Source organism: Podarcis cretensis (assembly GCF_951804945.1).
Source record: "Podarcis cretensis genome assembly, chromosome: 18".
Classification (NCBI taxonomy): Eukaryota; Metazoa; Chordata; class Lepidosauria; order Squamata; family Lacertidae; genus Podarcis; species Podarcis cretensis.
In genome coordinates, this window is record NC_137188.1 from 13,636,441 (window position 1) to 13,658,893 (window position 22,453).

A 22,453-nucleotide genomic window follows, 5' to 3' on the forward strand; every position below is an offset into this window, starting at 1 on the left:
ACCAGGAGCCGGCCTGAATGTTGAAGGGCAGCTTCCATTAAATCATGCCCCAAGGGTTATTCGTTAATTTGCGGAACATGTTGCCCTGGGAGGCAGAGACGGCCGCAAGCCTAAACGACTTTCAAGAGAGGATTACAGGGAAGCAGGCAGGGGGGGCTTCTCGGTGGTGGCGCCCTCCCACCAGATGTCAAGGAACTAAACAACTCTCTGACTTTTAGAAGACATCTGAAGGCAGATGGAAGTTTTTAATGACCGATGTCTTAATGTATTTTTAATCTTTTGTTGGAAGCCGCCCAGAGTGGCTGGGGAGACCCAGCCAGATGGGTGGGGTATAAATGATAAATTATTATGATTATTATCTCACCTGCTGCCACCGCCGCCGCAACCACAGGGGCTTGCTCCGCAAAGGGGTCGTTCTGAAAGGGGTCACCTGGGCGAGGGAGGAAGAGAGAGAGGGGAGAGGTTAAGAGGAGGAACCGTGCAGGCTCGTGCCGGGAGACGGTTCAGGGCCCGCTGCCCTCCGTCGCCACTCACTGCCTCTGAAGGGGTCCGCGCCCTTGAAGGGGTCCGTCCTAAAGGGGTCTTCCGCTTGGAAAGGGTCCGTAGGAAGCTCTTGCGTGTGGCCGCTGAACAGGAGGGCCTTGTTTTTGAACGGGTCGTCCTGCTGAGGGAAGGGGGGAGAGAGAAGGGCGTCAGACACAAAACAGACCCCACCAGGTTCACGTCTGAGTCGTCAGAGTTGGACGGGACCCCTGGCTAAAGGATCCCCCTGCTGAGAAACCCCCAAAGAATCATGGAATTGCAGGTGTGCAGAGCCAGGAGGGGCCTCTTGAGGTCCTGTAGCCCAACCCCTGCAAGGCAGCAATGGCAGCTAATTTGATTAACTGGCTTCGTGTTTCTAAATCGCCACGGATGTCGTGGTGAAGGGCCGGAGAGAAGACTTAATAATAATGGTGATTATAATATTCTTGGTTCCAGGGACACCCTCCCTGCTTCAGCCTTAAAATAGTAATCTATATAAATAATAATTTATTATCTATTCCCTGCCCACAAGGCTGGGTTTCCCTAGCAATTCTGGGCGGCTCCCAACAGACTATTAAAAGCACAATAAAACACCAAACATTCAAAACTTCCCCTGAAAGGCCTACCTTGGCTCCCAGTGTACGTTTCTGAGAGCAATTCAAAGCGTCAGTGCCGATCTTGAAAGCCCCACACAGCGCCTCCAACCCCATCGTCCAGCCCGGACGCCAGGGTCCGTCTCCCGAGGGCCTTCTGGCGGTTCCCTCGAGACGGGGAGCTATAGGGAGCCAGGCAGAGAGGGCCTTCTCGGTGGTGGCCTGCCCTGCGGAACTCCCTCCCACAAGATGCCAAGGAAATAAAAAAAAAATCTGACTTTTAAGAAGACATCCGAAGGCAGCCTTGTATAGGGAAGTTTTCAACGCTTGGTGCTAAGCTTTTTATATGTGCTGGAAGCTGCCCAGAGTAGCTGGGTGGTTGAGATACAAATAATAAAATTATTGTCATTGTTGAGCAAAGCCTGCTCCCGCGAGGAATCGGCCCGGCGCCTCACCAGGGTCCCGAACCTGCCGCCCCGCTCCTTCTGGGGGTTCCCCTCGTTCAGATCCGCCAGGTTGGTCATGCTGCCGCCCAGCACCCCGTTCAGGGCTTCGTTGTACTGGTCGATGCCCCGGTTGGCTTCCTGCTGGCTCTCCTGCAAGCGGGACAGTTTGCTCCTCGCCTGCAGGGGGACAGGGCAGAGAAAAATCAATGATAAACTTGAAAAAATTGGGGGTGGAATATAGTCTTATGCACGGAAAAATAGGGGGGTCTGTAAGCATAGGTGTGTAACGTATAAAGCGGTTTGAATTCCCTTTTGTGTCGTCTGCTTGGCCTCTGCTATTTCCTCCTACCAATAGGGAACCCACTTAAGGACTCTAGACACGCTCAGACACACCATAAGGGAAAAGGAGCATGCAAAGATGTCCTCTATTTCCTAAGTAACTCGTCGGAAAAATCCGCCTGGTCCAGCCTCACGTTTCTCACATTGCATAACCAAATATTACACCTGGAGATTGCAGAAACGACAAATTGAAGAGTCAGAGCCTGAGCTCGCTTGGTTTCCTCTTCCCTCCTTGTCCCTCTTTCCTTTTGTGCTGTCTGCTTGGCCTCCATTGTTTCCTCCTACCGACGGGGAACCCACTTAAGGACTTTATATGGGCTCCGGAATACCCCATACCCATTTATGGACTCTAGATGGGCTCTTGGATACCCCATAAGGGAAAAGGCGCAGTTTTAAAAAATATATTACATAGGAAAGACTCATGCGCACAGAGACCCACGTCTCTGCCCCCCATCCCAGGCTCAGCCGCCATTCAAGGAAACACCTGCGGAAATTTGGGAGCAAGGTCTTGGCCCTGGGGGGGAGAAGGGGTGTCCCCCGAAGGCTGTTCCCATTTGGGGTCCCCACCTGGTTGATTTCCTCCTGAGTGGACTTCAGAGACTTGATGATGGTTTCCAGCTGGACTTTTCCGGCCTGAATGCTCTGCTCCAGCTGAGACTCCTCCTGCTGCAGCCGGCTGAGCTCGGACTTCGCCCGGCTGATGTCGTCCTCCTGGGATCTCAGGTCCGACTCCTGAGACTGGATCTGCATCTTCAGCGACGAGATCTGGAAGGGCAAAGGTGGTCTTGAGGGGAGGGGCGACCCGGTTCGCGAGAGGAAGAGGAGGAGGAGGAGGGCGGCGGAGAATTTACACGCGTTGCAGGGCCTCCTCGGTGGTGGTGCCCGCCCTCCCGTCAGATGTCAAGGAAAGAAGCAACTCTCTGACTTTTAGAAGACATCTGAAGGCAGCCCTGTTTAGGGGAGATTTTAATGACTGATGTTTTAAGGTATTTTTAATCTCTTGTTGGGAGCCACGCAGAGTGGCTGGGGAAACCCAGCCAGATGGGTGGGGTATGAATGAATAAATAAATTATTATTATTATTATTATTATTATTATTATTATTATTATTAAGCTTGCATAAAATACACAGGGATTTGCATTTTGCAAAACAAACAAGAGAAGAGGGGAAGCCGTTGGCGTTTTAAGGTTGTGCGAATGAACATTCCAAAACGTAAAACAGAAAATTTAATAAACATTATGGGGTTGGGAAAGAGCATACGCTTTAACAGATGATGCAAGGCTCTCCCCAAAATTACGGATAGGCAGCCGTTCTGCAAGGCAAATGCACACACACACCCTGACCGGTAAAATCTCCCTACAGAGCACGGTATGTTTGTATGAATAAATAATCTGTTTATAATTTATCTATTTTATTGATTGAATTTATAATTTATCTGTTTATAGTTTATCTACTTTGTTGATTGAATTTATAATTTATCTGCTTTACTGACTGAAGTGATAAATCATAAAGAGGATGGATTATACAACTTCAATAAATAAAACAGAAACGGAGTTGGGAAAACAAAACCATGGGGGGGGGTGGAAACCAACTCTTAGAAACAGAAGGGAAATGGGGGGGGGGAATCCTGTGGCAGGGAGTACTGCTGGTTTCCCACGGCACAAGGAGCGTGGGCAATTCCCGCCCCCCCCCCCAGCTCACCACGTGGGTCTCCTCCTGGCACTTCTGCCGGACGTCGCTCAGCATGTCCTTGAGCTTGGCCTTCTGCTGCTCCATCTCGTCCAGGCGGCCCTGAGCCTCCTGCTTCTGCGCCTCCAGCTCCTGCAGGCTGCTGGTCTCCCGGTCCAGGTCGTTCTGAAGCTCCTGCGGAGGCGGGAGGAAGAAGGAGAATGCGGCTTAGGGGGGCGGGTAGTGCTGGATTTACGTAGAAGCTAAACAGGCTCTAGCTTAGGGCCCCACTCTCTGGGGGGCCCAAAAATAATTTAAAGGGGGAAAACCACTGGATGTACATTTCCAAAATATTATCTATCTATCTATCTATCTATCTATCTATCTATCTATCATATATCCAGCATTCTATCTATCTATCTAATCTATCTATCCAGCTATCTATCCAGCTATCTATCCATCTATCCATCTATCTATCTATCTATCTATCTATCTATCTATCTATCCATCTATTTATCTATCTATCTATCTATCATCTATCCCTCTCTCTCTCTCTCTCTCTCTCTCTCTATCATCTATCCAGCCATCTATCTATCTATCTATCTATCTATCCATCCATCCATCTATTTATCTATCTATCTATCTATCTATCTATCTATCTATCTATCTATCTATCTATCATCTATCCATATCTCTCTCTCTCTCTGTCTCTCTCTCTCTCTATCCAGCCATCTATCTATCTATCTATCTATCTATCTATCTATCTATCTATCTAATCCATCTATCTATCTATCTATCTATCTATCTATCTATCTATCTATCTATCTATCTATGCCAGTGCCAGATTTACGTATAAGCTAAACAGGCTATAGTTTAGGGCTCCACTCTCCTGGGAACCTGCAGAAGATTTAAAGGGAAAAAACCACTGCATGTACTTTCCAAAATATTATCTAGCTAGCTAGCTAGCTAGCTATAACTATTTATCTTATCGGTGGTTGCAAGAACAAATGATCCCTATATTCTGAACAAAATGCTTGTTTAACCTGGAGGTAGGCTGTATGAGATGTGTATTGCTTTGTAATGATTTGTTGGGTTTCTGGACCGTAATAAAGATTGATGATAGTGATTTATCTATCTATCCATCTATCTATCTATCTATCTATCTATCTATCTATCTATCTATCTATCATCTATCCAGCCATCTATCCAGCCATCTATCCAGCCATCTATCTATCTATCTATCTATCTATCTATCTATCTATCTATCTATCTATGCCAGTGCCAGATTTACGTATAAGCTAAACAGGCTATAGCTTAGGGCCCCACTCTCTTGGGGTTTGACGGCTGGGATAAGCTCGAAATGTAGAGCCTGAAACTCTTTGATCTTGGGGTCTTGGGTTCGAGTCCCACGTTGGGCAAAGGATTTTCCCGCGTTGCAGCGGGTTGGGCTGGATGACCCTCGGGGTCCCCCAACAGGCCTCCTCCGAGAGCGCAATATCGCTGGGGGGGGGGGGGGAACCATTTACCTGTACTTCGTTGGTCTTCTGCCGAATCGCTCCTTCCCTCTCTCGGATGTCTTGCTCGAGGGAATACTTCTCTCTGCAAAAAAAAAAGGAGAAAGGTTGGGTGAGTCAAATTCTCTGATTTGGGGGGTTGGACTTAAATTAAATCCACCCTGGTCAGCAGCACTTTTTGGGGGGTTCTCATGCCGGCTGAACCCCTCCCAGGACCCCCCAGCGCCCCGAACGCCACCCACCTCTGCAACTGAGCGATCTCCTGGCCGATGTCGTCCAGCTCCTTCATGCCGGTGAATTCACCCCCGGAGCCGACGGAACTGGAGCTGTCCTGTTAAGGAGCCCAAACAAGTCAGGCTACACCCTGGCCGGGAAAACTGGGGAGTGCACAGACCCCCCCTAGAAAATACAGCCAGGGAAGGGGGGGCGAGGAGCATGCAAACCGTCCGGGGTGCAAACACAGTGTCGACGCAGAAATTAAAAAGCATAAGGGCGACTTAAGCCAGGCTTCCTCAACCTCAGCCCTCCAGATGTTTTTGGCCCACAACTCCCATGATCCTTAGCTAGCAGGACCAGTGGTCAGGGATGATGGGAACTGTAGTCTCAAAACATCTGGAGGGCCAAGGTTGTGGAAGCCTGGCTCAAGCCGGTGGAATATGCGCAGCTTGCAGACTTAACGTATAGAACCTCGGCCCTCCAGATGTTTTGAGACTACAGTTCCCATCATCCCCGACCACTGGTCCGGCTAGCTAGGGATCATGGGAGTTGTGGGCCAAAAACATCTGGAGGGCCGAGGTTGAGGTAGCCGGGTAGAGAATAAGAGAGCAAGAAGAACATGTGTTTAGAAGAAGCAGAGAGAGAGAGAGAGAGAAAGCAGATAGACAGATGATAGATGGATGATAGATAGATAGATATACGATAGATGATGGATGATAGATAGATATAGATATAGATAGATAGATGATAGATAGATAAATAGATAGATGATAGACAGACAGATAGATATGATAGATAGATAGATATATGATAGAGATAGATGATGGATAATAGACAAATAGCTATGATAGATAGATATAGAGAGATGATAAAGATAGATAGATGACAGACAGACACACAGACATAATGGATAGATAGATGATAGAAAGACAGATGATAGATGATAGACAGACAGATAGATATGATAGACAGATAGATAGATAGATATAGGAACACTGATGATAGAGATAGATTGATAGATGACAGACAGACAGACAGACAGACATGATAGACAGAAAGATAGATGATAGATAGATATAGATAGATCAATAGATAGATGGATAAGGAGAGATTCAGAGGTTTTCCCCAGCCCCACATCCACAGGGTCCTTCGTGGTTCTCGGAGCAGGCAAAAAAGGAAAATAGGAGGTGGGAGTGCCACGTTCCGGGGATCCCCACGGTCCTACTCACACGACGCATTTCCGCCAGCGTCGAGACCTCGGTTCCCACGGAAGCCAAGTAGCCGGGGACGGTCTGGAGAGGGCAGCAAGGGGGGGGGCAGCGGAGGGGGGAAAAGAGTCAGCGCCGGGGTGGGGAGGACCGGGCAAGAAGGCTTCTCGGGGGGCGGGATGGAGGGGGCGTCGGGACGGAGAGAAGGGGGTTAAGAAGGGAAGCCCGTCCCGCTCTGTCGGAGACCTGCTATGCCCAGGAACGCGGGAGGGGACTGTGGTTTTGTTTATCCGGGGAGCGGCCATCCTGGAGGAGCTCACCTGGCCAGGTGCGGTCCTCTCCGACGGGGGGATCATGTCCGGCAGCAGGACCTGCGGGGGGTCGATGCCCTTGCTCACTTTCTGCTGGATGAGGTGCATGGCCAGGGCAAACTGGTCCTTGTTCAGTTTCCCCATCTGCCTCGTGTCCGCCAAGGCCCTGGAATCGAGGAGCCGTCAATCATCCTTTATTATTATGTTTATCCCACACCTCTTTGTTCCCCTCCAAGGAGCCTCGTAGGAAGCTGCTTCCATCAACCCAGCTCAGTATGGCTTCAGACTCTGTTTTATTATGTGCGCAACTACCCTTAGCCTGCTGCTAAGATACTAGTCCTCATGGGTCTCCAAAAAAGGGAATGTGTCCAGGGCAGCTCCATCTGGTGCGCAGGATGAGACCCTCCCTGCCCGCAGACTGTCTGGCCAGAGCGGTCAATGCTCTGGGTATCTACCGATTGAACTACTGCCATGCGCTCTCCATGGGGCTGCCTTGGAAGGTGACCCAGAAACTACAACTAATCCAGAATGCGGCAGCCAGACTGGGGACTGGGAGTGGAGACCATATAACACCAGTCCTGAAAGACCTCCATTGGCTCCCAGGACGTTTCTGAGCACAATTCAAAGTGTTGGTGCTGACCTTGAAAGTCCGAACTGGCCTCAAAGGCCCAGTATCCCTGACGGAGCGTGTCCACCCCGGACACCGGGGTCCCTCTCCCAAGGGCCTTCTGGTAGTTCCCTCCCTGAGAGAAGCGAGGTTACAGGGAAGCAGGCAGAGGGCCTTCTCGGTGGTGGCGCCCTCCCACCAGATGTCAAGGAGATAAACAACTATCTGACTTTTAGAAGACATCTGAAGGCAGCCCTGTTTAGGGAAGCTTTTAATGTTTGTTGTTTTGTGGCTTTTAAAATATTTTGTTGGGAGCCACCCAGAGTTGCTGGGGAAACCCTGCCAGATAGGCGGGGTATAAATAATAAATTATTATTATTATTATTATTATTATTATTATTATTATTATTATCCCCGTAGGAAGCTGCCTCCATCAACCCAGCTCTGTATGGCTTCAGACTACAGGGATATTTCCGCAGAACCGTAGATTTCCAGGGTTGGAAGCTCACCAATCGAGCCCGCAGGCAGGAGATTTCTGCCTGCGAAGCAGCTGAGCTTGATAACGCAAGTTTCTGGTCCTCATGGAGGCAGAAGATGCTCCTGGGGGCTGAAGCAAGGACCCCAGGTCAAAGCCTGGCGACTCAGGAGAAAGAGGGCGAAGGATCCTTACGCGCTCCCGTCAGATGCCAAGGAAATAAACAACTGTCTGACATTTGAAGGCAGCCCTGTTTAGGGACGCTTTTAATGTTTGACTTTTTTAATATTCTGTTGAGTGGCTGGGGAAACAGCCAGATGGGCTGGGAGTAAATAAATTATTATTATTAATATTATTACCAGATGTGCGCCAGGATGTTCTGTGACAGCCCCGAGTGCATGAAGATGTCCTTGACCTCCAAGCCGCTGACGAAGCCATCTAAGTCCAGGTCTGTCTTCAGGAAGATCTCGTCGTAGCGGAGCTTGTCGGTCAGGGGGACCACCCAGGACGCGGGCGGCTGGAACGAGAAAATCGGACTTTGGCGTGGGACCCCTGGGCACCCTAAAAAACTGCTTGGGGGGGCTCATCCGGGTCTGGCCTCCTGAGAGCCAACAAGATACCCCCCCAAACCAGAGAGAAACGGGTTCTGGTTGCCCGCCATTCTAAGGTAGACTGGCCCTGCCTGTGGAGGCTCTGTCGGGGAATCGACAGAACCCTGACGCAGCGGCTGGGTCAGTTCAGCTACTGATTTATTGATTGATTGTGTGACTGCGGACATGGATAAAAGCCCCCCATCCAAACAATGACCGTCATCAGTACAGGTAAGAAAAAATAATTTTCATTTTTATTATCTACAATGCTGTCTTATTTATTTTATAGTACAGCGCATCGATTGTTGCTTTCATTTTATGGATCAAGGGTCTTGTTGGAGAGTAAAATCCATGTTCAATGGTTGGTTTAGGGGTTGTTGTTAAACGTCTGGAATGGATTAATCCGTCTTGCATGGGAAAGAGCAGAGCGCCTTGGTTTTGGAACGCTTTGGTTTTGGAACGGATTCAGTTTGAGAACCAAGGTACCACTGTATTCAATAAAGGTTTTCCAATCTTCTTAAAACCTATGTTCTTCTTGATCTCTTATTCCGAGGTGGGGCAATTTTTGCAATCTAGTAAAGGTAGGGTAAAGGTACCCCTGCCCGTACGGGCCAGTCGTGTCCGACTCTAGGGTTGTGCGCCCATCTCACTCAAGAGGCCGGGGGCCAGTGCTGTCCGGAGACACATCCGGGTCACGTGGCCAGCGTGACGAAGCTGCTCTGGCGAGCCAGCACCAGCGCAACACACGGAAACGCCGTTTACCTTCCCGCTATAAAGCGGTACCTATTTATCTACTTGCACTTAAGGGTGCTTTCGAACTGCTAGGTGGGCAGGAGCTGGGACCGAAAGACGGGAGCTCACCCCGCCGCGGGGATTCGAACCGCCGACCATGCGATCGGCAAGTCCTAGGCGCTGAGGTTTTACCCACAGCGCCACCCGCGTCCCTCTAGCAGCGCACAAATCTCACGAAATTATTCAGCGGGGAAGCTGCCGCCGCCCCTTCAAGTGGAAATGAGTTCCGCAGTCCAACCGCACCGAGGTTCGCCGCCCCCCCTCCAGCTTCGAGGACCGGATCTGCCCCCGGGGTGCGGGGAGGCCCCAATTCCTACCTGCTGTGCCTGCTTGAGGCTGTGCTTGGGCGAGAGGCTGCCGGTGCTGTTGAGGCTGGTGACGCTGCCGTGCGAAGGGGTGGAGCGCAGGCTGTCCTTGGGCGGGGGGCTGGCCGGCAGGACGGGCACGGCCCCGGGGAGGGAGGGCGCCTTCTTCCGCTTGGAGGGGGGCACCAGGGGCGGGGGCAAGGCGGGCGGAACGGGCTCCTTCTCCAGTGCGCGGTAGACCAGGTGCATCGCCTGAAATAATAATAATAATAATTTTTTGTTTATACCCTGCCCTTCCTGGTTCAAAAACCGGGCTCAGGGTGGCTAACAACAAATTTAAAACATTTTAGGCCGGTGAAGTTGATGGATTTTTGGGAGCTAGCCAACATGGCCAGAAGAGTCCATGACCAGAGGGAGGACCAAGAGGAGTGGAAGAAATTCAAAGCCTATTTAGCTAAATATGTTAAGATAATATAAACAGAATTACTTGCGAGTACCAAATAGGCCTAGGATTTGAAAATGTGATGTGTATAATACTATGTTAAAGTTAAAAGCGAAAAGAAAGAAAGATGTTAATTGACGAAGCAAATTTTATGTGGAAATAGTTTTGGAAAACTGTTATAATGATTTATATGGAAACTCAGCCAGGGGGATTTGAGGACGTCACCTGACAATGTTAACAACAGTGGAACTACTACAATCAGGATAAATGTTTGCTTTTTGCTTTTCTTTTTTTCTATTTGTTTGTTATAAAATTGGAAAACTAATAAAAAAATTTGGGGGGAAAACAACAACAAAAAATTTAAAACACTTAATTATAAAAGCAGCATAAAATAAGGTATAAAAACACGAATAACAATAAAATTCAAAAATCAATCAGATAATCGCCAGGGCTAGCTGGTTGAATTGGTCCTACTTGGGCCAGCGAGGAGGCCAGGGGAGAATTAGCTGCGGGGTCTCAGAGAAGGTGATCTTCATAGAAGGGGAGGGAAGGGGAGGGAAATAAAAGATCAGGCTGAATTCAAATTAAAGGCCGGGCAGAATAGCTCTGTCTTACAGGCCCTGCGGAAGGAGGTTAAATCCTGAAGGTTAAATCCTGAAAGGGCCCAGAGAGGGAAAAGATGTCTGCGGGGAGGGGGGCAACAAGGGGAGGATGGGGGGCAGAGAGGCTGTGCCAAGATGGGGGGGTTGCCCTGGGAAAGTTTGGCACCTTCCCCTCCACCGTGGGCAAACGAGACCCTGGCAATCGATAGACTGCGCCTGCAGCTGGAGGTTCCATCGGAGAGAGCACGGACCGGGCAACCAAGCGCTGGATAAACCTACCACGGCAAACTCGTCTCGGTCGAGGTGGCCGTCCTTGTCGATGTCGCTGAGATCCCAGACCTTCGCAGCCATTAGGAGGCAGAGGGAAGGAGAGAGAGAGAGAGGAAAAGAGAGCAGAAAGACATCAGGACGCACCAAAAAAACTACCCCATATTGTTGTTTTTTAAAATAATAAGAATTATTTATACCCTGCCCTACCGAATATTAAAAACACAATACAGCTTTAAACATTAAAAACTACGGCCCTACGTAGAACGCCTTGCAGTACAGTGGTACCTCGGTTTACGAACAGCCCTGTTAACTATTGGTTTACGAACTCTGCAAAACCGGAAGTAGTGTCCCGGCTTGCAAACTTTGCCTCGGTCTACGAACGGAAGCCGAATGGTGGAAGGGCCCCGGCGGCAGGGAAAGCGCGCCTCGGTTTAAGAACAGTTTCGGTTTAAGAACGGACTTCTGGAACGGATTAAGTTCGTAAACCGAGGTACCACTGTAATCTTAATTATGCTCCTGTGATGGGGCAAATTCCACTGTTTGGAGCAGGAAATTAAAAACTGGGGAGGATACGAGAGAGAGAGAGAGAGAGAGAGAGAGAGAGAGAGAGAGAGAGAGAGAGAGAAAAGAGAGAGAGAAAAAAAAAGAGAAAGAAAAAGAAAAAGAAAAAGAAAAAAGAAAGAGAAAGAAAGAAAGAGAGAGAAAGGGATGGAGGGAGAAAGAAAGAAATAAAGAGAGAGAGAGAGAAGGAAGGAAGGCAGGAAGGAAGGAAGGAAGGAAGGAAGGAAGGAAGGAAGGAAGGAAAAAAGAAAGAGAGGAAGAGAGGTCCGCTCACCCTTCCTAGGATATCGAGAGGCAGCTTGGAGTTCATGAGGACAGGCTTCACTTTGTCCCCCGAGAGCAAGCCGTTGACGGGCAGGAGGCTCTCAAAGATGCCGTCAAACTTGGCCTTTTCCTCCATCTGGAAGTATAAAGGGAGCTCTGAGTCCGGGGAAAAGGCCTTTTTGGCAGCCCCACCCTGGGGGGAGGAGGAGGAGGAAGAAGAGGAGCCCCTTTCGCCCAAGGGGGAGACCCCCCAAATGCAGGGGTCAGTAAACTTTTTCAGCAGGGGGCCGGTCCACTGTCCCTCAGACCTTGTGGGGGGCCAGACTATATTTCGGAAACAAATGAACAAATTCCTATGCCCCACAAAGAACCCAGAGATGCATTTTTAATCATAGAATCCTAGAGTTGGAAGAGCCCACAAGGGCCATCGAGTCCAACCCCCTGCCAAGCAGGAAACACCATCAGAGCACTCCTGACATATGGTTGTCAAGCCTCTGCTTCAAGACCTCCAAAGAAGGAGACTCCACCACACACCTTGGCAGCAAATTCCACTGTCAAACAGCTCTTACTGTCAGGAAGTTCTTCCTAATGTTTAGGTGGAATCTTCTTTCTTGTAGTTTGGAACCATTGCTCCGTGTCCGCTTCTCTGGAGCAGCAGAAAACAACCTTTCTCCCTCCTCTATGTGACATCCTTTTATATATTTGAACATGGCTATCATATCACCCCTTAACCTCCTCTTCTCCAGGCTAAACATGCCCAGCTCCCTTAGCCGTTCCTCATAAGGCATCGTTTCCAGGCCTTGGACCATTTTGGTTGCCCTCCTCTGGACACGTTCCAGTTTGTCAGTGTCCTTCTTGAACTGTGGTGCCCAGAACTGGACACAGTACTCCAGGTGAGGTCTGAGCAGAGCAGAATACAGTGGCACTATTACTTCCCTTGATCTAGATGCAATACTCCTATTGATGCAGCCCAGAATTGCATCGGCTTTTTTAGCTGCCGCGTCACACTGTTGGCTCATGTCAGGTTTGCGGTCAACCAAGACTCCTAGATCCTTTTCACATGTACTGCTCTCAAGCCAGGTGTCACCCATCTTGTCTTTGTGCCTCTCATTTTTTTTGCCCAAGTGCAGTACTTTACATTTCTCCCTGTTAAAATTCATCTTCGTTTGTTTTTGCCCAATTCTCTAATCTGTCAAGGTCGTTTTGAAGTGTGATCCTGTCCTCTGGGGTGTTAGCCACCCCTCCCAGTTTGGTGTCATCTGCAAATTTGATCAGGATGCCCTTGAGTCCATCATCCAAATAAAGGGGCACATTCTACTCATGTAAAAACACACTGATTCCCGGACCCTTCGCAGGCTGGATTGAGAAGGCGATTGGGCCGGATCCGGCCCCCGGGCCTTACGTTTCCCTCCCCATGCCCCAATGGAAGACTCACCCTGACGGCCCAGTGAGCGTCCGAGGAGGAGGAGATCAGCAGGGGGCTGGTGCTGTCGGGCTGGAACCAAGGAGAAACGGAGCGCGCCATCAAGACCTGCTCCCCAAAATGTCTCTGCCGGCCCGTTCCGGCACCCCAAATCCGAATATTCGGAAGCCAGAGCTCCAGCAGAAAGGGGTTGCCTTCCCCCCCCCACCCCGGAGGAAGGTCTTGGAAAGCAAACAGGTAAATCACACGGCGCACTTACGAATTTTGGCGGAGGCAGCGCCAGGGTGAGGTTGGTGAGGGTGACGTCGTGTCCGTTCTGCGCGCAGGCCACCAGCCGCAGTGCCACGAAAAAGCCCTGGTTCAAATGCAACAGAGTAAATAATGTATTTAATTAAACCAACGGCATTATAGCCTACGTATCCGGGTCCTTGCCTTGGAGCAGCGCACAGAAACGCCGTTTACCTTCCCGCCGGAGCGGTACCTATTTATCTACTTGCACTTTGACGTACTTCCGAACTGCTAGGTTGGCAGGAGCTGGGACCGAGCAACGGGAGCTCACCCCGTCATTGCGGGGATTCGAACCGCCGACCTTCTGATCGGCAAGTCCTAGGCTCTGTGGTTTAACCCACAGCGCCACCCGCTGTCCCTAAACAGCTGTAGGAATCTTTAAAGTCCTCGGCTGGGCATCGCCACGTACCTGTTTGTCCAGGAAGCCTTTGCCCTCCGGGTCGGCCAGATCCCAGATCTAAAAAAAAAAACACACACCAAAGAGAAGGAAAATAAAAACCACATCCCAACCCAGTGCTATTCAATCAAGGTCCTTTATTAGGCACGTTATCAAACAGGCACCATATACAAATTGTGCAAAATACGAGCTCAACATAACAAGGTTTGTTCCCGTCTGATCTTTGACTCCAGAGACAATCCATTTGCATAAATAATACAATACAGCACTAGCAAAAATCCCCACTAATTCTCTTTATAATGGCTCCGTCTTTCTACACGGACACAACTCTGATCCGGCACTATTGCTTTTCTCAGATGTGCTGCTGGAGCCTTGAATTCCAGAGACTTGGTGAGATCGCCAAAACTGCCGGTTCGATCCCCACGTTGGGGTTGGGCTGGATGACCCCCAGGGTCCCTTCCAGCAATTCTACGGTTCTGTGAAATGGGCTCGTGGGCCGATTGTTCCCACGGCATTTTCCGGAGCGGGGAATGGTGGCTTTGTGGCCCCTGCGACTAAAAGGGGGAAGGAGGAGGCTGGGACGCCGCCCCCCCCAACTCCTTCTCCCCGAAATCCCGGGCCGAGCTCAACTTACCTTCCCCAGAATGACGTCGGCCAGTCCCGACTTCTTGAGGAAGAGGGCGGCCTCGCCGGCCCCGATCCGGCCCGTGCAGGCTGGGTCCACCTGTGGAAAGCAAACAGCCACACCTGAGCTAAGATAATAATAAATACTAATAATAATAGATTTATTTACACCCCGCCCATCTGGCTGGCTCCCAACAGAATATTAAAAGACACGATAAAACGTCATTTAAAACATTCCTAAATAGGGACAGCGCCCTCCGCAAGCCAACTGCAACCCCCCAGGATTTTTGGGGGGGCTGTCGGGGTGCCAAGCGAGCGCCTCCACTCGACGTCCTGCCCCGGGTCTTTCTGACGGGGTCCGATTGGCGGCCCCAAGGTGTTTGGGGTCCCACCAGCCCTGCCTACTTGGGCGAGGTTCTCCCCACCCAACCGTGGGGGGGGGGGGAGGAAAATCCGGAAAGTCAGGGAGGTTGGGGTCATTATTTTTAGCCGAAAGCCAATGGTTCGAATCCCACTGGCGGTATCCCCAGGCAGGGCTGGGAGAAGCTGCCTGCCTGAGACCTGGGAGAATTACTGCTGCTGCCGGCCCGTGCTGGCAATCCCGACCCCAATTCTTGCTTCCTCCCCGGGGGTTTCCAGGGGAAGGGGGCGAAGGGAGTGCCCGGCACTTGCCTGCTTGTAATATGTCTCATAGAGGGGTGTCCCGGCGGAAAGCTAGACAGGAGAGGGGAAAAGAGGGGTGGGAGAGAAACAAGGTGAAACACGTATTCAGATACAGAGAGCCCCCCCTTTCAGCGGATCCAGTCCCTATTGAGACCCCCAAGAAAGGACCCTCCCTCCACGCTCGTCTGAAAGCGGAGGGATGGGTTTGTGGGAAGGGGGATCGGGACCACAAAGGGCAGGCAAGCCCCGAAGCAGAGAAAGGATGTTTTCAACCCCCCATATAATTCGGAATTAAAACCCCCAACGGCTCCATCCGGCACACAACTTTTTGGAGCAAAGGTGAGCCCGTCGGATCTCTCCAGACCGGGGGCAGGAAACTCGCCCCCATGCTTCCGAGGTCCTGCCCGCCCTTCCTAGGGACGGGTGTGCCTGGGGAACTCCCTGCCACTGTAGGCGGAAGCAGGGATTCTGGCATCCCAGCCCAGACGGGCGGGGTGCAAATGGCGAAATTATTAGGCTTGTTCTCCCTGCCCCCCTCTTTCGGACGTGGCCTCTGCAATGCATTTATTGATTTCCATTATTTTGCCTGGCTGCGTTTTTCCTGTTTTAATGGACGTGCAATCCCAGGTCCTCAGAGCAAAGAATGCTGAGCTCCCCGCTCGTCTTTCTGCCGCCCTCCCTGGACTAATGTCAACAGAAGGAGCCTGTTCCCCAGTTCCTCGGCCTCAAGGACAAGCGGCTCGAGCAATAGCCGCTCCCTGCCCTCCACGACGCCAAAGGTCAGTCCGGCCCTACCCAAAGGCTGCACGCTCCATTTCGGAACAATATCCGCCTGCGGAACCAAGGCGGGTCGGCCCCCAGTTCCTGGCAAAGCTTGACTTCCAAAGGGAAGGGAGAACAGAAGCTCCCCGCCCCCCCCCCCCGCAAAAAAAGCAGCCACCCCAAATTAAGAGACCCCGGGAAGCAAAAGGATTTCATGTTGGAAACTTCCAAATTCCAAGCAAGGAAGGAGCTCAGAGTACAGTGGACGCTCGGGTTGCGAGCATGATCCACGTTCGCAACCTGCAGCGGTGCATCTGCGCATGTGCGGGTTGCGATTCGGCGCTTCTGCACATGCGCAAAGCGAGATTGAGTGCTTCTGTGCATGTGCGACCGCCGAAACCCGGAAGTAACCCATTCCGGTACTTCTAGGTTTTAGTGGTCTGTAACCCGAAAAAAAACTTAACCTGAAGCGTATGTAACCCGAGGTATGACTGCAAAAGGGTGTATCTAATGGGAACAGAAATTCGGATAGATAAGCTAACTGCCAATAGAGCACGGCAATAATAATAATAATAATAATGGTAATTATTATTATTTGCACGCCGCCCAGTAGACCGGGTTGCCGCAGCCACTCTGGTTGGCTCCCAATATTAAAAACATGGTGAAACAGGTTGCATACACCTGCGTTGCAAGGGGGGGACGAGGCGATCCTTGGGGTCTAACTCTGAAATCTGGGTTGCGATCGCCACAACGGAAAGACCAGGAGTCATTCTCCCTTCTCCCCCCACCCCCGTGAGGTTTATCATTCTTAGCAGGGCCGGATTTCAGTTTAATGCGGCCCTCGGCTCCTGAAGGTAACAGGGCCCTTTCTATGTCCAGCTGTCCTTTGTCCACAACAAATTGCCGCTGGTTTTTGTGTGTTTAATATATGCTTATATGGCAGGCATGGCCAAACTTGGCCCTCCAGATGTTTTGGGACTACAATTCCCATCATCCCTGACCACCGGTCCTGTTAGCTAGGGATGGTGGGAGTTGTAGTCCCAAAACATCTGGAGGGCCGAGTTTGGCCATGCCTGCTAGATGGTCATTGATGGACCGAATAGGTATCTCAAGCCATTTGCACATCTTGCCCTGCAACCAGTCCATGCAGAATGTCGGCACCCTATATATGGAAAGGGGCAAACCAGGGATATTTGAGGGAGCAGGCAGGGCCCATGACTTACACCAGAGGAGCCTACACAACACAAAACACTGTTGCTGCATGTAGGTTTTATTTTGTTTTTTTATCTTATATTTTAGAAATGTACATCCAGGGTTAAATTTTTGGGGGGCCCCCAAGAAAGTGGGGCCCTAAGCTAGAGCTTGTTTAGCTTATTATAGGTAAAATCCGGCACAGATTCTTAGTATTATTTCATTTCTATGCTGCTTTATATTTCAAAGACAAAGCAGAAACGATTCTGAAGACCAGCTGTTGGGTGCTGTGGGCGAGATTCCTGCCTTGCCGGCGGGTTGGGCTAGATGACCTTCGGAGAGGCCCCTTCTGACTGTACGGTTTTCTGAAACAGCAGAAGGCTGGCTGGAGAAGTTGGGCAAGCTCCACCGACGCAGCCAGGAACTTCCTTCCACAGCCTGGGCTGCCTCTCCCCGCAGCCGAATTGCACAACCGGATCCTTTGCAATCTCGTGGCGGGGAGAGCATTCGAGGGCATGCAACTCCCTCGGGGTAAACGCCGCCTGCCCGGCAGCAAATCCCCCCAATTTTGCCCCGAAGGACCAGGTGTGCAGCTTAAAATGGGAAAGAGGGGCAAACGCCCCTTTGCGCAAAGGACCAAAAGCTGTGTTTTTGGGCACACAAGTTGGGCAGCTCCTGCCTTGCCCACCTTTCAAACGTCCCTTTGCGCAAAGGACCAAAAGCTGTGTTTTTGGGCACACAAGTTGGGCAGCTCCTGCCTGCCCACCTTTCAAACGTCCCTTTGCGCAAAGGACCAAAAGCTGTGTTTTGGGGCACACAAGTTGGGCAGATCCTGCCTTGCCCACCTTTCAAACGTCCCTTTGCACGAAGGACCAAAAGCTGTGTTTTTGGGCACACAAGTTGGGCAGCTCCTGCCTGCCCACCTTTCAAACGTCCCTTTGCGCAAAGGACCAAAAGCTGTGTTTTGGGGCACACAAGTTGGGCAGCTCCTGCCTGCCCACCTTTCAAACGTCCCTTTGCACGAAGGACCAAAAGCTGTGTTTTTGGGCACACAAGTTGGGCAGCTCCTGCCTTGCCCACCTTTCAAACATCCCTTTGCACGAAGGACCAAAAGCTGTGTTTTTGGGCACACAAGTTGGGCAGATCCTGCCTTGCCCACCTTTCAAACGTCCCTTTGCGCAAAGGACCAAAAGCTGTGTTTTGGGGCACACAAGTTGGGCAGCTCCTGCCTGCCCACCTTTCAAACGTCCCTTTGCACGAAGGACCAAAAGCTGTGTTTTTGGGCACACAAGTTGGGCAGCTCCTGCCTTGCCCACCTTTCGCTCGGCGGCGCCAGGACTTTGCCAGCACGAGGGGGGCAGGCACAGACCCCTTCCCCCCACACACGCAGAGTGCTGTGCCCCCCTTGCCTCGCCCCACCCCTTCCCCGCATCATCCCCACATCCCTCGTCTTAAGACCATGCGCTCCTGAGCACCATCTGGGCACCCAGGCTTTCCCCCTGCCAACTGCAAGGCGGCCTTTTCTCTCTGCTCGACAGCAGGCCGGCCGCTCTGCAGGAATACAAATCAGCCCCCGGCAGACGGGGCTCTCGAGATTTGGGTCGGCGTCCAAGGAGGGAGAGGCCTGGCCAGCGGCTCTCGGCGCCCGGCGGGTCTGGACCGCAGGCGCCCCCACCCCCAGGAGGCAAAAGAGCTCCCTCCCGGCTGCAGCGCCCGCCAGGAGGCAAGCAGGGAGCTTGCCTTCTGCAGAGTCAGGCCCCCGGGTCGCCGCAGCGGCCCAGATCGGCTTCCAGCGAGCGCTTGGAACATCAAAATACCGGAAATAAAAGCATGCAATATGCAGGTTCTGCCGGTTCGTTCAAAAGTGGCGCAAACCAGTAGCCTGGGCGAAGGAAAGGCATGCAATTGTGGCGAGGAAAGTCGCCAGTTTCTCTCTACTCCCTGAACATTGCCAAAGCTTCGCTCTCTAGCCAAACAGACCTGCCACACTCCAGAACGCTGGAATAATAATAATAATAATAATAATAATAATAATAATAATAATAATTGTACTCTGCCGATCTGGCTGGGCGCCACAGCAATTCGGAGAGGCTTCTGACAAATGTAGAAGCGTACAAAAACACTGAAAATTAAGGACTTCACTAGAAGCTACGGGGGAGGTTGGGTGGGTGCTTTCGCACTCGGGTCCACAATCCCTCGAGGGAGATCCCGGCACCCATTCCGAGGCTCGGCCAACAGCGATCCGCTCCAGTTCCCCGCTACAGATTGTAGGAGAGGCAGATCCCTTCGAGTCACATAACAGGGGAGTCAAAGGACCACAGTGCCGCGAGGGACCCCACGAGTCATCTAGTCCAACTCCCTTCGAGGCAGAAACTCGAACCCACAACCCCGAGACCAGCAAGCAGGTTCTGGGCTCAGCGGAGAGAGGCTGAGGAAGCTCCTCTGGCCTTCGTGAACCCGGCACTCGCACCCGGCCCTTTGGGGAGCCGTGACACGAGAGATTGTGCAATAACCCGCCCCACTGGTGACACAGCAGGCAGGGCAGGCAGCATGGGGGCAGGACGCCTGCTTGGCCTGCAGAAGGCTCCAGGTTCAATCCTGTGACAGCGTCGCCAGGTAGCGCTGGGAAATAAGGGGGCTTCTGCTGTATGCAGAATCTTGAGGACTAGAATCTTTGCTTATTTTTAAGGAAAGGACACCTGCTTGGCCTGCAGAAGGCTACTGGCTCTGTCCTCAACAGCAACTTCCAGGCAAAAATGCTCCTGAGAGTTGCTACCGGCCTGTGCGGGCGGCACTGAGTCCCCCGAGGGCTCCTTGGCGCCTTCTCGGAGGCCCCTTCGACCCTCATGCCCCTGCGGGTACCTGGGGAATAGGACCCCCTTCCCCACGAGGGTCCGGGAGACTCCAAGCCCCACTGTCGCCCGGGGAGAGGTGGGCCTCTGCACCCGCTCAGAGGTGCTGTGGTTCCCTGCGCCAGCGGGCCTGGCGTCGCGGGGGGACGTGCCGTGGAACCGGGACCCCCCCATGGCCATTGAGTCCGACCCCCAACAACGCAGCACTCTTAGCTTTTAAAATACCCCACCCACAGAGAGTTCTCCCCTCCCAGAACTACAATTCCCAGTGGGGTACTGTTATTATTATTATTAATAATATTATTATTGGCTTGGGGGGGGGGCACAGGGCCATGTGCATGGCTTGAGGTCTCCCATCTGCCAAAGGTCTGACTCCTCTCCAGCCCTTATTTCTCAAGAGGGGGTCCAATTATTATTTTTTGGGGGTGCAATTATTATGATTTGGGGGGGGTGTTCAGCATCTTCCTAAGAAAGGCCTAAGGGGGGGTCTTGCCTCCATCCTTCTCTCTTACACACACAAACAGCCGGTTCCAGGCCCAGGAGCTTCTTGGCGGGGGTCTTCTGCTGAGGGTGACCCCCCCCCCAGAGCCGGGAGGGTCTTGGGCCCACCTTTGCCCCCCCACTCCCCCCCCCCGTGGACAGCCCTGCAAAGGAGGCTGGCCTGAGGCACCCCTGAGGGTGGGGGGGTGCAAGATGGGGTTGGGGGGGCCTTGGAGCTGCCTGCTTGACCCTGGGGGCCTTCCCCTTTCCCCCCCCACCCCAAGACATGGAAGGAGGGGCCCCTTCCCCAGGCGCAGTGGTGGGGGGGGGTGAGAGAGAGGGAGGGGCAATGAGAGGGGGATGAAGGTTTGAAGCCCCCTCTCCCTCCCTCCCCAGGCACTTAGGATGCGGGGGGGGGCTGTTGCCTGGGGACCCATTGGGTGGGGTGGGGGGGAGAGGGTGGGGGGCTCATACTCCTCTGGTGAGGGGGGAGGAAGGGGGAATGGTTTGAAGCCCCCCTTGCTCCCCAGGCATGTGGGAGGGGGGCCTATTGGGAGGGGGGCTCAGCCCCTCTTGTGGGGGGAAGAAAGGGGGAATGGTTTGAAGCTCCCCCTCCCTCCCCAGGCCCTTGGGATGTGGGAGGCGGACCTATTGGGTGGGGGGGGAGAGAGGGGGGCTCAGCCCCTCTGATGGGGGGTGGGAGGGAGGAGGGGGACCCAGTGGGTGGGGTGGGGGAGAGATGGGGGGGGCTCAGCCCTTTCAGCCCCTCTTGTGGGGGGTGGGGAGAGGAAGGGGGGAATTTTTGAAGCCCCCCTCCCTCCCCAGGCCCTTGGGATGTGGGAGGGGGACCCACTGGGTGGGGTGGGGGAGAGAGGGGGGGCTCAGCCCTTTCAGCCCCTCTGGTGGGGGGAGGGGGCGCCCCTCCTCCCTCCCAGCAAACCCTCCAATGCATATCATTGCGGGGGGGGGGGAAATGAGGCGATCTTCTAATTTGGGGTGGGGTGAGGGTCTCCCTGCCTGGCTCAGCCCCCCCCCCGCAATTTGGGGTGGGGGGTCGCCCCCAGCTGCTGCCCCCTCCCCTCCGGTGGGGAGGGGTCTCCCTGCCCTCGCCCCCCCCCACAAGGGCCCCTCCTGGCCCCCAAGGGGACACCCCCCTCCCCCCCCTCCCCTCCGGCTACCTGCGCTCCGCCGCTGCCGCTTCCTCCGCCGAGGGGGCCAAGCGCCGCCATCTTCCTCCTCCTCCTCCTCCTCGAGGGCGGGGCGGGGGCGGGGCCACCAGGGGGCGGAGCCAAGGGAGAGGCGGAGCAGCGACACCTGCCGGCCGGGATGGGAAGAGGCGACGCCGCCGCCGCCGCCGCGCGAGGAGGCGCTCTTTGCACATGCTCAGAGGCAGGGGAAGCAATGCCCTCCCACGTTTCTCCCCTGAAAAGAGGGACGTCCTATTCCATCCCCATTTCCATTTTTGATGGCAGAAAGTGGGGAGGAATTAAAGAACCTTTTAATGAGGGTGAAAGAGGAGAGCGCAAAATACGGTCAGAAGCTCAACATCACAAAAACGAAGATCATGGCCACTGGGCCCAGCACCTCCTGGCAAATAGAAGGGGAAGAAATGGAGGCAGGGAGAGATTTTACTTTCTTGGGCTCCATGATCACTGCAGATGGTGACAGCAGTCATGAAATTAAAAGACGCCTGCTTCTTGGGAGAAAAGCAATGACAAACCTAGACAGCATCTTAAGATGCAGAGACATCTCCTTGCCAACAAAGGTCCGTATAATTAAAATCATGGTTTTCCCAGAAGTGATGTATGGAAGTGAGAGCTGGACCATCAAGAAGGCTGGTCGCCAAAGAACGGATGCTTTTGAATTCTGGTGCTGGAGGAGACTCTTGAGAGTCCCATGGACTGCAAGAAGATCCAACTTCTCTATTCGGAAGGAAATCAGCCCTGAGTGCTCACTGGAAGGACAGATCCTGAAGCTGAGGCTCCAAGACTTTGGCCACCTCATGAGAAGGGAAGACTCCCTGGAAAAGACCCTGATGTTGGGAAAGA

General features: G+C 52.6%; 2 protein-coding genes across 6 annotated transcripts in view; one reads left to right on the forward strand and one right to left on the reverse strand.

The window, feature by feature from the left end:
* Positions 1-21,660, reverse strand: part of EPS15L1 (epidermal growth factor receptor pathway substrate 15 like 1) — a 38,270-nt gene extending 16,610 nt beyond the window's left edge. For 4 of the 5 annotated variants that reach the window (XM_079960500.1, XM_079960499.1, XM_079960497.1 and 1 more), the window contains exons 1-19: positions 21,584-21,660; positions 15,130-15,171; positions 14,468-14,557; positions 13,846-13,893; positions 13,408-13,503; positions 13,161-13,220; positions 11,736-11,861; positions 10,910-10,969; positions 9,599-9,838; positions 8,259-8,416; positions 6,827-6,983; positions 6,528-6,590; positions 5,325-5,413; positions 5,095-5,167; positions 3,602-3,763; positions 2,468-2,665; positions 1,571-1,738; positions 535-661; positions 365-430 (exon numbers count right to left, since the gene is read on the reverse strand). In XM_079960500.1, the coding sequence (XP_079816626.1) occupies positions 365-430; positions 535-661; positions 1,571-1,738; positions 2,468-2,665; positions 3,602-3,763; positions 5,095-5,167; positions 5,325-5,413; positions 6,528-6,590; positions 6,827-6,983; positions 8,259-8,416; positions 9,599-9,838; positions 10,910-10,969; positions 11,736-11,861; positions 13,161-13,220; positions 13,408-13,503; positions 13,846-13,893; positions 14,468-14,557; positions 15,130-15,171; positions 21,584-21,634 (2,074 nt within the window). In that variant the 5' untranslated portion in view covers positions 21,635-21,660. The remainder of the gene's footprint in view (positions 1-364; positions 431-534; positions 662-1,570; positions 1,739-2,467; positions 2,666-3,601; positions 3,764-5,094; positions 5,168-5,324; positions 5,414-6,527; positions 6,591-6,826; positions 6,984-8,258; positions 8,417-9,598; positions 9,839-10,909; positions 10,970-11,735; positions 11,862-13,160; positions 13,221-13,407; positions 13,504-13,845; positions 13,894-14,467; positions 14,558-15,129; positions 15,172-21,583) is intronic. The other variant, XM_079960498.1, reaches the window with a different exon arrangement.
* The window catches only part of NWD1 (NACHT and WD repeat domain containing 1), a 134,762-nt gene continuing 121,129 nt past the window's right edge, over positions 8,821-22,453 (forward strand). Inside the window, exon 1 of the mRNA XM_079960418.1 lies at positions 8,821-8,831. The gene's annotated coding sequence lies outside the window, so the exon portion shown is untranslated. The remainder of the gene's footprint in view (positions 8,832-22,453) is intronic.